This window comes from Spodoptera frugiperda, chromosome 7 (assembly GCF_023101765.2).
Source record: "Spodoptera frugiperda isolate SF20-4 chromosome 7, AGI-APGP_CSIRO_Sfru_2.0, whole genome shotgun sequence".
Taxonomy (NCBI): Eukaryota; Metazoa; Arthropoda; class Insecta; order Lepidoptera; family Noctuidae; genus Spodoptera; species Spodoptera frugiperda.
Genome location: NC_064218.1, coordinates 2,563,365 through 2,578,973, shown reverse-complemented (window position 1 = coordinate 2,578,973; position 15,609 = coordinate 2,563,365). Strand labels below are relative to the sequence as shown.

General features: G+C 34.7%; 4 protein-coding genes across 6 annotated transcripts in view; 1 reads left to right on the top strand and 3 right to left on the bottom strand.

Annotated features, from left to right (window-relative positions):
- The window catches only part of LOC118266359 (mucin-3A), a 31,950-nt gene extending 29,508 nt beyond the window's left edge, over window positions 1-2,442 (bottom strand). The window contains exon 1 of the mRNA XM_035579779.2: window positions 2,255-2,442. Coding sequence (XP_035435672.2) covers window positions 2,255-2,294 — 40 coding nt within the window. The 5' untranslated portion in view covers window positions 2,295-2,442. The remainder of the gene's footprint in view (window positions 1-2,254) is intronic.
- LOC118266017 (NADH dehydrogenase [ubiquinone] iron-sulfur protein 5) overlaps window positions 1-15,609 on the bottom strand; it is a 124,920-nt gene that overhangs the window by 40,701 nt on the left and 68,610 nt on the right. The gene's annotated exons all lie outside the window — the stretch shown is intronic.
- On the bottom strand, window positions 5,626-11,919 carry LOC118266431 (uncharacterized). Its single transcript, XM_035579888.2, has 14 exons — window positions 11,618-11,919; window positions 11,054-11,224; window positions 10,354-10,683; window positions 9,852-10,002; window positions 9,304-9,464; window positions 8,963-9,086; window positions 8,569-8,690; window positions 8,356-8,470; window positions 8,022-8,204; window positions 7,438-7,687; window positions 6,977-7,195; window positions 6,766-6,905; window positions 6,308-6,538; window positions 5,626-6,019 (listed from the first exon to the last, which is right to left on the bottom strand). The coding sequence occupies exons 1-14, from the start codon at window positions 11,875-11,877 to the stop codon at window positions 5,639-5,641; spliced, it is 2,838 nt and encodes a 945-aa protein (XP_035435781.2). The 5' UTR covers window positions 11,878-11,919; the 3' UTR covers window positions 5,626-5,638.
- On the top strand, window positions 12,211-15,521 carry LOC118266430 (DET1- and DDB1-associated protein 1). The gene is made up of 4 exons (XM_035579887.2): window positions 12,211-12,374; window positions 12,491-12,629; window positions 12,824-12,885; window positions 14,013-15,521. Exons 1-4 carry the CDS (start codon window positions 12,372-12,374, stop codon window positions 14,112-14,114), a joined length of 306 nt encoding a protein of 101 aa, XP_035435780.1. The 5' UTR covers window positions 12,211-12,371; the 3' UTR covers window positions 14,115-15,521.

Here is a 15,609-nt window from a genome sequence, read left to right as displayed (position 1 = left end):
TCTTTTGAAGTGATGAAGCCCATTTTCATTTAAATGGAAGTGTAAATAAACAGAACTGTCGTTTTTGGTCACCTAAAGGACAGAACCCACGATTGAAACATCAACAGCCACTTCACAGTCCCAAAGTGACGGTATGGTGTGCATTGTCAAGCAGTGGAATAATCGGTCCTTATTTTTTTGAAAATCGTCAAAGACAAACCATTACTGTGACCGCCGTTTCTTATCGGCGAATGCTTACCGATTTTTTTCTGCCAATATTAAGAGAACATCCTACCTACAGTTCACAGACATGGTTCCATCAAGATGGCGCCACGCCTCACACTGCTAGAGAGACCATGGCGCTTCTTCGTGATTTGTTCCCTAACAAATTAATAAGTCGTTTTGCTGACATCCCCTGGCCACCCAGGTCGCCGGATCTTACCCCCATGGACTTTTTTCTGTGGGGGTACCTCAAAAGTAAAGTTTATGAAACCGCCCCACCGACCATATCAGCATTAAAAGAAAATATCGTTCGCGAGTTTAATGGCATCCCGACGTCCCTTCTCCAGCGAGTGGCGCGGAATACTGAAGCCAGATTCCAAGAGTGTGTCCGACGTGATGGTCAACATTTAGACAAAATAATTTTTAAGATATAAAACCCGCAATTCCCTTCTTTGTTATAGTCATTGAAATAAAAAAATATATTATGCCGTTTTTTTATTATTTAATTTTAAAATCCTAATTCTGCCACCGGACACCCTGTATAATTTGGTATTATTTGCATGTATTAGGCACCATTTTAGATTAACTAAAGTTTTGTCTAATACCGTATCTGACCTCAAATGAAACGCGAGATACTTGTACAGCCGCTTGTGTTTATCATTTCTACCCAACCTAACAAATAATTTTCATCTTCTTCTATCAAAATTTTATAATAGAATTACGATTTTTTTCGATAAGTTCTCACGACAGTTACATGTTGTACAAACAATGCGCGAATTGAATCTAATTTTGTATACTTTGGAGAACAATAAAAGTGAAAATGTCTAATCGATCACGATTTGCTTTCTATTTTTCCCCACGGAGACAACGAAAATATTGAGACAAAGATTTACTTTGCAATGATGATATTATTATCTATTGAACAAAATAGATAACAAAAAAGAAATATAATAGAAATGCTTTCATTATGTCATGAAAGACACTACGCCTCCCTCAATAACTTCCAAATCATCTGAATGGAAGCTACATGCATTTAGCGGTTCCCTAGTAGTAATAAAAGATCCTACTAATAGTATAAATGCGAAATTTTGTTTGTTTGTGAAGGTACAAGGTAAGTCACGTCAAAACTACTGAAGGGATCGAGATGAAATTTGTAACAGGGGTAGATTATATCTGGAATAACACATAGGCTACTTTTTATCCCGCGAGAACTCGGGTGAAGTCGCAGGCAGAAGTTAGTTACACAATATTTCTTAAGAAACCAACAAGACATTTGTAAGCCCCGTAAATTCCGGAAAGTATATAAATAGTCCGCAATTTAATAAAAGCTGTCGACACAACGAAAGTACCTTCCTAGCTAACTGTGTCAAAGTAATTCAACGTTAATTTACTTACCGCAATCACGGTCGGAAAACGATAAATTAATGGCTGGTGGGAAAAAGTAGAATAAGTCATAAGTCTGGTATATTAAGTAGTTGTAAGAACACGTATAGTACTATCTAAAGCTTATTAATTCAATTCGATAAAAAATAAGCCCTACTTATCTCGATGTGTGCATCCGATCTAGATATTGTTCAGGTTTGTTCACATGAGCACGAGCAACCAATACTAACGGGGCTTTTCACATAAAATTATGCACGTCCTGTTCAACTTTTTTTTTAAATTCAATCTTTTTACACCTGTTTTTAAATCTACATAAATAAATAATCTTATTATGTTATTTTTAATCGGATGAAAGTGATTTTTTTTAACTTTTATAAAGTAGTTTGTGATTTATTGCGTTTGTATATTTTAAAATATTACTAAATGTTAAAGACGAATAAATCAATCATTATGATAACTTAAGTCGTGTATGACTATAAAAAAAATGTTAAAACATGATCGTAACAGGTTATAAAGAATCATGCAAAAAATTGCATTTTATTTAATAAAAAATATGTGATTTATTTAATAACGAAAAAACACGATATCATTTAAGTACTGGTGATTTTCAGAATATAAATAAGGAGTACCGAATATTTCTGTAAAAAATCACACACCAAATAGGTCTTACCATTCATCTTTGCACTGCAAAAAGTCCTCAATAAAAGCATGTCGATCACTAATATGCACACGGTTGCATCACTGTCACTTCACAAAATACTCAGTAAGCTTCACTAGTGTACAATTTGAGGTTGCGCAGGAGTGGCTCGGTGGAAAGTGGCGCTTGCTCAGCGGTTTGCGGTCGACTGCTCCATTCGCTACTGCCGACGGGGGAGCAAGCACCACCACCAAAAAATAGTGGTAGCTGTGACGTCATGTAATGTGGCGAATTCTAGCTTTGTTTTGGTATTGTAATCGCATATGTGTGTGACAGTTATGCAGCAAATATTTGGTAAGTACTGCGTGCAAACTTTCGAGTTTTGACGCAACTGCCTATTAGAAAGATGAAAGAAAACAGTTTATTTGCACCGTTGTAACATACTTGCATTGGGGGCAAAACAAGAAAATAATTAAAAGAAAACAAAACAGCGCAAAAAAGTCAGTACTCAGCTAAAATATTAGATTTTTATTGTAGGCAGACTCTACCTTACTGTGAGATTTATAAATTTTTGACACGTAAAACAAAATCCCTTTATAAAGCAAAGGGAATATTTTTACCACCATGTTTACTTCAACGAAAAGTTCAGTGAATATTACAAAACGCATATTTTAATAAACCACAAAAAGTTTTACTTTAATGTTATGCCTTATAAAGGATTAACTAATGACTATAAATATTTAAATAATGCAACAAAAATAGTAAAAAGATTAACGAAGTTATCATAACACTAAATAAATACTTACTTACACACATCTACGTCATCATTTTCTTATTAAGCGTTTGATAATAATCTCTTAAAACCCAACAATTAAATCCTAATCTCGGCGCGGATCTCAATAACTTTCTAGAAATTAAAGATATTATAAACCTATACGATAAGTAATTAAAAAATAATCACAAACGAGCTTGCAATGGTCTGACGTTTGAATCATAAAAGGTGCAAGCTCATGATTGGTAGGTAGATACCTACTTAGAAAACTTTGAACTAAATTCAAGGGCTTTTACATGTATGTATACGTAACATAAGCACTGCTTTACGCCGTTATGTTAAATAACAAACATTTGTTGCTCTGTAATTGTGTGTTATGGCGCATACTAAGAACTGGTGTTAATGTTTCCGTAAAAAGAAAACATGGAAAGTGGCGAGTTTTGAGAATGATATGGCATGGTTACTTGCGTTTACTATTAGTTTGTCAGTCGTGGATGGTTTAGTAAAACGGCTGAGCTAATCTAGTGTTTTTTTTTCCGGGTCATACATAGCGGGTTTACCGGGGCTCAGCTAGAAGGGCAAGAGTAGGAACGAGGTGGTTTTTAGTCAGTAACAGTCCGACACTCCCTCTCGCTTCGCTTAAAGCGGGAGAAGTCATTGGATGACTTTTTACTCTTAAAAAAAGATCAGGAATATACATAATTATTTTTATGACATTTTGGGCTACCAGCCGGCTCATCTTCCTCTTTATCTTCTTTATGAATAATTAAAACAACAACATTATAAGTAAATAGAAAAGGATAGCAGCTTTAAAAACATTGAGGCATCAGCATTCCAAACTAACTCATTTACGAGTATAATCTAAATCTAGCATCTTATAAATCTGTGTACATCAATAGAATTAAACAGAGGCAATTAAAACTACATGTACGCAGTGTTCTTAGATTTAACTAGCTTCAAGGTTGGCCTGACAACGATGTCAGTGAATCACAAATCACAATCATTATGCCCTACCTTTGTAGAATTTGCAAGCAACATTAACGCGTCACGCTTCAAGCATTATCATCTGCTTTCTCCAGCACAGTGATACTGATAACATAGAGTGATATCAATTTGTTTTCGCAAAACAGGGTCCTACATTTACTTCCCGCGTGTATCATTAGAGCTGATTAAGGGAATAGAGACCGGGCAGCAGCGCTGTCTACTAAATTTGAACTTAATAAATTGTGCTGTGATCTTCTATCCCTTATATAGATGAGGCCAAATATAGTTCTATCGTGAACATTTTTAATGTAGGTTTATCAGTGTCTATCATATTCGAAGCTTTGGTAAATATTTTATGTTTTTGAAGGTTGTCTGTATTTTTTAGAACTTGGTCTTAACGCTATCGCAAGGGTTTATTAGATCATAGTCATACAATTATTTCGTTAAAGAATACATCACATTAAGATTTAAGAGGGGGTCCCGAAGGATAACCACGCATTTAAAAAATGTTTCGAATCATTCATCAAATTCGATCGGATCAACTGCGTTGGTTTGGTTGCAATTGTGACTGCTGAGAAATAGAATCTTTTGGGTTTTCATTTCGAAATTGTCAGTTAATAGCACAAGTTCTTATAGTAACCTGATAAGTGATTTTATTTGCGTGTAGGATGATTGTGCCCACTGGTCCAGTAGCGCAAGTGCTGCTAAACACGACAACACGCAATCTTAGGAAAGTACCTACCATTAGAGATTTTCCATTTTCCAAAGTTCTTCACATCTTATTATTAGATAACACCTGTTATGGTAATACGACCATTTCTCTGTTATCTGACACTTTTAATAAATGGCGGTTAAATAAATTAAGATGCACGCTCGGAGTAGTAGCTTAATGATTAACAGCTGTGTGAAGTGTCACCGTGCCACGAATTACCATTAAAATTATTTATTTTTATTACTTCAAATCCAATAAATTCAAATCTACAGTGCAGATGAAAGGGATTTTTTGGAGTTGGTATTCATAATAATAAATGAAGTAATGAAATAACGGAATGTCTCAAAAGCTGTGAAAGATAAATCATATTAAGTGCCTTAACCGAACCCAATGCTTTCTCTATCTATCAATATTATAAAACCCCATATAAATTGTCAGCATATAAATACGCAGGCGTTAACTGCATCGATAAATAAATTAATATCTATTGTATTCGCTTTTCACGCTCATTCCTATGCCAATCGAGTACCAACACCTATGGGCTGTACGATATATAATTTCTCTCGTCCTTTGGAAAGCGATGCATGGAAAGTTGTTCCGGAATATTTTGGACAATCGTTAAAATAGAAAGTTAATTAGTAATTTTGCATACACGTTACGTTTGAATACAATGTATCTTATAATGGAAAACTTCGTAATCGAATCCCTTTCGGTAAGGGCTATTTAGTTGCCAAAGATTACGCAATCGCTTACTAAATTGACTTTTTGTAGGAAATGGTGTTACGAACTGCGAATACCATTCATTGTGAATTCTGTAAAAGTATCAAGTGTTTCGAAATGTTGGATCGTATCAAAAATAAGTACAGTAGGTGATTCAGTAAATTAAAACAAATGTGTAACCATTCTATTCTACCTCTTTAATTAACAGAAACATTAAATCAACAAATAGTTAATACTTAACTTTAGCGTCTTCTAAAATGTCATCGACAATCACCAGGACCTTTTCGCTCATTTCTTTCAAAGCGCCCTCTATGACCAAATTCTTCTTCATCAACACCATCGTTTTGATCACCAGACTTTGCTTACAAAGCTGCATTTTGTTCATCTCTTGGCACTTTTTTATCGTTATTTTTAGCAAAGTCAGCCAATTTTGTGTGAACGTTAAAAATTCTGGTGTTAAGTCTTGCGTTAGTTGAAATTGTATCAATGTGTGCGTCCAAGGTTGGGATGTTAGTGTGGCTATCAATTTTGTATCGTTCTTTGTGACTATAGCATGTTTGAATATAGAGCTTAGGGTCTTCCAGCCAGCTGTTGATTGGTTTTTGGAATCCTATAAGAATATGAGTACATCGTTTCAATTTCCAATATCACTTTGGCTAATAAAACATGAGCTCTTTTGTAAAGCAGTCTGGGAGACGCCAATGCAAATTAGTCATTGTATAGTTTCGTTTTTAGTGAGTAAACGGTTAAGGCTGAGATTTTTTTTTTTTTTATGAAATAGGGGGCAAACGAGCAGCCAGATTACCAAATGGTAAGTGATCAGCGCCGCCTATGGGCACCTGCAATACCAGAGATGTCACAGTCACATTTATATCATGATCAAATTATTCCTACTTACCCTACAACAAAGCATCAGTTGTATCCTCAACATCAGAGCTCTTAACGCATTACACTGCATGTTCACAGTCGGTTGTTCCTCCACACTATACGCCAAAGCTAATGGTGATGATGCTCCCGTATTTAGCACCATATACACCAATTGCAGCAAGGAAGCCCCTCTCTCACTAGTACTGTCCCGTTTTAAAGTCTTTATAATCAAGTGTGTCTGTATCTGCAGCACTGATTTTGGCTAAAAGTCAACTCAGGAATCAAAAAGATGATCTAGTGAAAGTTTTGGGTTTTAAAATTGTCGATTTCTCAAAATCTTGTCGTCTAGAGGTCTTAAACTGCATTGCGATTAATTGTAAACAAACAATAGTTATCAAAATTTTGGAAAGGTTTAAAGTGGGATCGACAAAAGACCCATCTTATAACGACACTTAATTAGGATAGCTTTAGGGATCATAAAAAACTTGCCTGATAATTATTCTTTGTGAAGTAGTGAATGACGTAAGAGAGAAGCTGCAAAGCTGCACAAGCCACGTTTTCATTTGTACTGTCAGCTGCAGCAAGTACTGATTGCAGAAATCCTACTCGATTTGTGTAAGTTAAGAGAACTGAAACAAACAATAATACTACTTCAACAAAGAACTTTTGATTCAAATTCCTTTAGCAGTGTCTTTCTCACCTCGATTATCATTCTGACTATTAGCCAAACTCAGCAAATATAGACCAAGTTTCAAACAAACGTATTCATAATGATGCTTAGTGCTTTCTTCACAATGTTCTGGAAGATTCTTTGAGAATATAGCGGTTATAAGCACCGCAGTCTTTAGACACACTATTTGGTCTATTTCTAGAGGCGGTAGAGTTGTTGCTAGGTCTAAGAAGTGGCAGATGTTTGTGTCTGAAAGAATTTTCTTGAGATAAAATATTTCGAAATAAAGTAACAAATGATAATGAAAACTTAGGTTGATGTAACGAAAAAGACAATTAGGTTGAGGATAATGTAAATGAAGAAGCCGCAAACAAAGAAAATGAAATAAGTAAGGAAACATTTCTCTCTGAAGATGTGAGAGTGGTTATTGTGGATCAGTACTCGTATAATGAGGTAGAGTGGTAGAACAATTTAGAACGTGATATAAAAACCTATTTGATATTCAGTGTCTATCAAGACTTTAGACAAGACATTAGGGAGCATAGACCAAATCAGTCCAGCGAAGTCCTGCCTAGAGTCATCGTCGCCGTCTTCCAAACACACGTGGAGAGCTTCCATACAGTTAGCCACTATAGTTTTGTCATTGCATTGTATCAAAATGTTCAAGAGAAGTTCCCAAACTATTGGCTGGGTTGTAAGGTCTGCTGGTAATGAGTCTTCGGATTTGAACCATTGGGATAGCTAAAAATGAAATTATGCATTCAGAAAGTGACTATATTCCTTTTTAGTCTGTATTTACAGCCTCTACAGGTGTCGATCGCTTTTGAGCGATTTCATTAGAGATTTTATGAAAGCTCCTTTATCTTAGGTACCTATATACATTATGTTAATTAGCAATGGGAAATGGGTAAGGACTTATCTAGACTTAAGTTTTTATTTTTCACAGTCATTAACCATTTATCGAAGACTCTTTTCATTTGTATTTCTGATTATAATTTTTAAATAAAAAAAATTGATAACAATAATTATTTAGGAACAAGACATCTTGTTGTACCAGTATCAGTTCCAAACTTACCACATGTAACCTAACACAATGCGAAATCCTTTGCGAGGTGAAAGCCCAAAGCAATATCGCGGGGTTATGTGTGTAGTAAACCGATGGGTCTGGGTATAACATTGCTATTAAACGATCCGTCGCCTTCTCCAGGTACACTCTCTCGCCTAGAGATTCCAGTGAGCCATTCGATATTGTTGACATCTGCCGAGAAACTTGTGATTTAGGAAGTAATTGACCCTTCTATATACATATTTAAGTTTCTTTAGCTCTCTTTAATATCGCGGTGTCTGAAATGGCATTGTGTGTGGCAATAAGTTTGCTTTCTATAATTCATCAGACAATAGATACTCACTGCGAATACGAGCCACAGTGCCTTTATAATGTAAGCAGGTGGCTTGAACGATTTGGGCAGTTTCAGAATATGCTCTACTAGGTACGGTAGAAGTGGTGCTGTTGCTTCTTCTGGGCTGAAGAGAATTAAAACATAAATCCGGTTTGTGAAATGCGGTAGAAAACATATTTGAAGTAAATAGTCCCTGATTAATTTTAATAAATATTCCAATACTTTTCTGAAGACTGGCAGTAGAAGTAGATGTAAATGAGTAAACTATAAGGTTGGTTTTTCTGCAGTTGAGAACCAATGCGATGAGGTTTCTCTATTCCATATTGTAGCTCTACTAAGCCCATCTGCAAAGAAAATATTAACATGTATAGTGTAGTGTATGAAAATGTAGAGACATTTTCAAGATGATTGAAAGAGGAATTTTAAACTTTAGTTTTAGGTTAACCTAATAAAATAACCGATACATTTTTTGCAAATAACCACTGAAACACACTGATTATGTAGTTTCTGATTAAAACTCAATGCTGAAGCTAGTTAGGAAAAGGTCATGGCAATTAAAGAAATACTGATTTGAATTTTAATACATATTACTGAGTCTTGAGTGATCTTTACTCACGTGAATATCCTTAGCACAAGTGTCACTATTCTGTACATCGTTCACATTAAGATATTTTTCAGCTAGAACTTTTAGCATTTCTCCTAGCACTAGTGTGCTTACTTTACGGACGGACACATCGTTTCTGAAAAGCAAATGTAATTTAGGTCCTTCTGTAGACGTACCTCGACAACTTTATCAGTCTGATGAACAAAATTTTACACTGATTTTCTGGGTAAGTAAAGTTTTCTCAAGGACCGATATTGGGACCATAATTTTTTGGCTGTTTACGAGAAGATTTTATTCTAAGACCAATTAGTATGGTGCTAATTACCTACTATTAGTCTGATTACTAAACTCACCTATTTATTTGCACCTGTGGCAGCATCATGAGATATCCTTTCGAAAATAGCAAATCACAGAAATCTATCAAGTACTCATTGTTTCTATTGTCGTAGAAAAATATGAGTAATAACTTTAGGAATACGTTGTATTCTTCTGTAGAGATTTGGTTTTGATGTTCCTAGAATATGAGGACCGTGATTATCTCAGTTGTGTAAGCAGAAATACGATTCAATATCTTTATGGATAAGCCGGTAAACGGGCTGACGGATCACCGTGCAAGCAATTGCAGCCGCCCTTGGACACTCGAAACACCAGAGGCGTTACAAGTGCGTTGCCGCCCTTCTGGAGGTTAGGAATTTAAGAGTTGTTGGGGAGTCAGGGATTGAGAAAATTGGGAAGGGGGCTAATTGGACTCCGGTAACCTTACTCACACAACGAAATACAACGCAAGCGTTGTTTCACGTCCGTTGAACCGGCCCATGGCGAAGCATGGCTCACACTTAAACAATTTAAAATACCATAGAAATAAATAACCACGAAGAAAAAAGAAATAAAGAGCACTCACCTTTGTAAACGAAATGAGCTCAGCTACCACAAGCCTAACCGCCTCTCCCAAATGTCCGGCACATTGCCTCAGAGCATTTATCTCGTGATCATCGCTCAGTATCGTCTGCACAAAGTCCGCTTTCCGATCCCGACCGACCAGTTTTATTAGTCTAGAAAATTATTACGGTCATATTTAAGTCGTTTAGTGAAATAGTTCCTGGTGAAATTGTGTTAATAACTGGCGTCCGGTGAATTAAGGAAGTAACTGCCACACTCAAAGACATTTTGATGATTATAAAAACTATTCCTTAATAATGATTTTATTCCGAAAACCATTGCTAAGGACTGTGTTAAGTAACCAATAAAGTAAGACTCTACAGGTACTATTTAGAGGTCTTCATTATTTAAGTTCTAATGCCAAATAAACCAGGTAGGTACAAATAACATAGGTAAGTATTAATGTGACATTCAATGTGCAAAAAAATACAGTGTCATAAGATAAGTAATAAAATGCTTCTTACCCAAAGACATCCAGACCAATTTGACAAATGACGACGTAGAACATTCCAGAAATTCCATTGTCCCCCACCAGCATGGAATGGTTCAACGTCCCCATAAGCAAGCTGAACCATTTCTTCAAAACTTCCAGTAAAGCTGATGCTGTATTCGTGTTTATGGTCAAGTTCTCCGGTTGGTAAGAAATCAGCGCGTGAAGCACTAAAGCGCTTGATAAAATCGTATTTGGATTTGTACTGATATGAGTAGCTAGAGCGTTTAGACAAGCTAACAGCTGTACAGCACTGTAAGCGCTTTGGTGTGAAAGAGGTGGAGTGGTCTTGTTCGCAGACACCCTGTAAAAAGAATTTAAAAAGTGCTTAAAGTAGGTAGGTTCTTACTTTTTTATGGAATAAACCAGTAAAGAAGCAGACGGATCACCTGATGGTAAGCAATCCCCTCCGCCCATGAACACTTGAAACACCAGAGGCGTTACAAGTGCGTTGCCGATCTTTTGAGGGTTAGGAATTTAGGAATCGGGAAGATTGGGAAGGGGGTAATTGGGCTTCCGGTAACCTCACTCACACAACGCAAGCGTTGTTTCACGTCGGTTTTCTGTGAGGCTGTGGTATCACTGCGGTCGAGCCGGCCCATTCGTGATGAAGCATGGCTCTCCCACACTTAAAAGTCACTTTCTTTCTTCTTAAGTATTTCTTAAATTCTTACCCATTCAACAAGTCACACAAGAAATGCAGGCAGGCGTCCACAGGAGGCTTGGAACCACTCCCTGCGTAGTGCGCTAGGGCACGCAACACGGCTGTCATTGCGTGCGCAGCGTGCTCGTCCGCAAAGAACTGATGAGAACGCCATAGAAGCCGGAGACATGATAGGATTGATCTGAGGATGTTTAAGAAAAAGTTCCTAAATAAATAAATAAATAATAAAAAAAGAAGAATTAATCTTACGGCTCACGGGTTCACTCAAGTAAATAGTTCGAGAATGCTCTATTAGTTTTGAGTCGCACCGGGATTTATAAACAAGCTGAGAGTACGACCAATGGACGGCAAACAGTTAATTTAATTAATTTCATTGATATGTTTCTATAATTTTTTTGAAGGTAGATTAAGAAAATCAGTGAAAGAAAAATTAAGTATTTTAGTTAATATTATATTCGTAAGGTAAGTAATTAGATTTAATTAATTCATGTCTCAGCATCTAATTCTACTTTCACACACTTTATTGTGTGTACATAGTACAACATCAAATTACATAAGAAAAATTCATATCTACCTAAACAGCGTAAAATCTAGGTTTGAGGTAGCTTCACATAGGAACACAGTTATGTCATTGTCGAGTAAGTACTCCACCATACGAGCACCTTCGTTTGAATTCTTGTTATAACGGCTAATGACCTCGATCAAATATCCACAAGCCTTGTTTTGTGCAGTTGTATCCCGGGAAGTAAGCAGCTTTTTGATATCCGATAAAGCATTTTGTCGTCCACTTGGGTTATAAGTTCTGTTAAAATTAGTATTAACTAAACTGTACATGTTTAATATTAATTATGGAAATTAAATTAATTTTTAACTTTAAATTTTAAACTAACGGCTCACTTTTAAATATAAGGAAAATAGAACCATTTGAAATTCCCGCTTATAAGTTTTTTTTTAATATGTTGCAATAATGTTACCATTCAGTTGAAGTTGGCTTTTCAGAATAATATAATTTTTATTCGCTGAGGTGTACTTTTAAAGTTTTGTTGTTTCGTGGTAAATTAAGAAGTAAAAATATTCAGTTAATTTTAATACCAAGTAATTAAAAAAATCAGTAAATCTTATTTTTATTATTTTCGTTACAAAAACACTCTTTTCTTTAGCTTTTTATTTGCATGCGGCAACATTAGTTCTAGCTGTCATTCTCATCTGGTTGCTGGTGGAAGCGATCGTTGAGAATTTTATTTTTGATTATTTTGGCTTTATTGTTTGATTTGTCAAATTGTTGATTGTTAAATAACGAGCTCTGACCATATCATTGTAGGATTACTATGGTAAGTGCGGAAGTTGGATCCAAATATCGGCAAAAAGTGATTGTATTGCGCACCATGCTTGGGCCTTGATGTTGTACCTTTCAATAGTGTTTGATTGAATTGTGATATTTCGGCAGTCGGTGATGGAATTCCTGAAGGATCTACCGTCGTACGACGAGCACAACTTCACATTATTCAATACGGACCATGGGATTAGAAACTGTTCGAAAAGACCGTCAATATATTTACCAACTAAGGATATACCGTCTGAGCAAAGTTGAGTATACGATTCTAGTAAGAGTTAATGAGATTGTTTATTTATAGCAGCATTCGAATTAACACTAATCACGTTGATCTTGATAAAACATAACCTATATTTATTTAGATAATTATTATCTATTCATTCATTACTTTTCATAATGTGGACTAATTATACATACATTAATCTAGTGAATTTGTTTCTTTTTCAGTAATTGTAACAGAAAAGACAAATATACTGTTAAGGTATCTTCATCAGCAATGGGAGAAAAAGGTAAAGATTCTTTTTATATTGATTCCTGTAAGCAAACTTCTTTTAACCTTATTTTATAATGTTAAACACAGCACTTAGCCTAGATTTACATTTTATAAAGAAAACTGAATGTTTATTCCCAATTTAATCATCAAAGTACAGCAAATAGTGAATATTAATATGATTTAAAATGATTTTAAAACATTGAGGATAGTTTTATAGGTCGGAATTTGTGTTTTAAAAATTTAAAGCATCAAACTTTACGGGTTAGTTCAAAACATGTTGGTTACATATTGATAATTTAGATTATGCCATTTGAAAATGTCAGCAAGTGAATAATAGACTGACCATCAATGTTTTATAAAATCAAGTTAGTTGGTTAATACTTGTCACAACTTGCAGGAGACTTGTCGCATTTCATAGGAAACCTGTTGCAACTTGCAGTACATAGTGACACATTTACAAAGTAGATAGTGTTTATAGAAGCTATTTTCATTCATTTAAATTTCATTAATTTATAAGTTTTGTTTGTTGCTTTTTAACAATAATATATGTAGCTGCAAAAAGATAAAACACCTTGTTGGTCAGACAGGTCTCAGGTTCGATTCCCGAGTCGGGCAAAGTATTACTGAGATTATTTCGGTTTTTCGAAAATGTCTCTGTGGTAACAAGGAGTCTGGAATTTTGCCTAATAACACATATGATAAAAAGTGGGTGTACATTGTGCAGTGTATATCTCTGCCTACTACTTTTGGGGTTAAAAGGCATGATGTTGTGTTGATTATTGACAGACTACATAGGTTAAGATAGATATAGAATAAAAAATTAAAAAATAGTCATTCCGTTGCACCTACATATTGTTAAATGTTGTCTATTGATTACACAGTAGTAATTTTTTTATCTTTTATATCTGATGCATCACACCTGGTATTCCCGATTGGGTAGGTATTTTCTTCAGCTGTGCTATTAACTATTATAGGAGATAAACCTTTCACCTTTTGTAGACAAGATATCAGAATACTGAGTAATGAATAAAACCAATAAGATTACCAATCCACTTTTCTGCAACAATAAATAAGTGGGATTATATACTTTCTAAAGAGATTATGTACTTATTTTTGTAATAAAATCCAATTTCTCAATTTCAGAACAACAATTCACCAAAAAAGCGTGACCACAGCCACATTGAACAGAATGGCGACGACAATCGACCTCGCAAGAGGCCTTGTCTAAACTCACCACTAAACTGAAGACCGGCCAACAAGTCAGCCAGTTAGTTTGTGCTTCAGTTATAGACTTTCAAGTGTATGGCATTTTTGTAACATTTGTATTCCACATCTTAGGTCAAATTATACATTGATTCTCAATGTATTGGTCTCATGTCTTCTGAGAAATTACATCTGACAGTCAAGTGCCATTACAACGGATCTTTGAACTAATTTGTTCTCAAGTGTGGCTGTAAGTTATTTATATTTCAGTGGATATTGAATATTGAAAATCAAAGTATGAATTATATTCATTCCATGTTTTATTCATAAGTTTTTTTTTTACTCAACATATACCTTCTTGGAGGTTTCATATCTTTGAATCTAAATTCATCTGATAGTATAAATAATTTTAATATTCTAAAATTAAGAATGTGTTCAGTAATTTTAGTGCCTCCGTAATATTCTTGAGTTATGCAATATTGTTTGGGACTACATTTGTTACTGTAGTGTTATAATTTTTGAAATTGATTTTATTACAGATGTGCTAAATAATTACTTGTTGTCTTGACTATTATATTTTTCAAAAATGAATGTACTAAAATGGTGAACTTATGCTGTATCTGTGCCAATGAGTAGTTCTCATTAGCTAGGCACATAAGTTGACTAAATGTGTTGGAGTACTTGAGTGTACTGTGCCATGCATCAGGCAGAGGTTCATGAAAGATGTCTTATTAGATGTTTAGGGCACTAAATATATACTTTATAATGACTACTGAATTAATTTATTTGAGTATTTTGAAAGCAGTACTGCAAATATTAATTTTGATGCTATTTATGATAATATAAAAAGTATATTATGTATTAATTTCAACTGTCTGAAATAGATTGTACTGTGGAATATTGATAACTCAATTTTAAAATCATATTTTGTTTTTGTGACGTGTTTCGTTAATGAAAATTCAAACTTCAATAAAATTAGAACTTATTTACATAGCTTAACATTTCCAATTGTAGATATTCTACATTATAGTGTATTTTTATCACCATTTTAAGTTATCAATATTCCATAATCGCTGTGTAATAGGTGATTTGTGATTTTAAATTTAGTAGTATCAAAATTATTCAGTAAATGAGTGCACATGCTAGAATAAAATGTGATTGCTGTTATATAATATTTATAGTAGTGAACACAATTACTGTACATCCCATATTAGTGTACTATGTGCTCCACATTAGCTAGTGAATATGTTTGTCATGTGCTACCAGCCTTATAATTAGCAATTAAACCTTTTTGGCAATAAATGTATGTAGGTCATAGAAACAAAATTAAATTTATAATTGCATGACAGTGGATTATATTGTATTTTCTTTGGGCCCAGCTTGCTGATAGCTGTGTTATTCATAATTTACTAGAAACAGACGAATAAAGTTCTAATTATGATAATACAAGTGTTTTTATTGTTTGCCTTGGGCTTTGTAGCTAGTAACTCTTTTGTTGTGGACTACTATGCAACAAGTCATAAAAAAATATAACTAC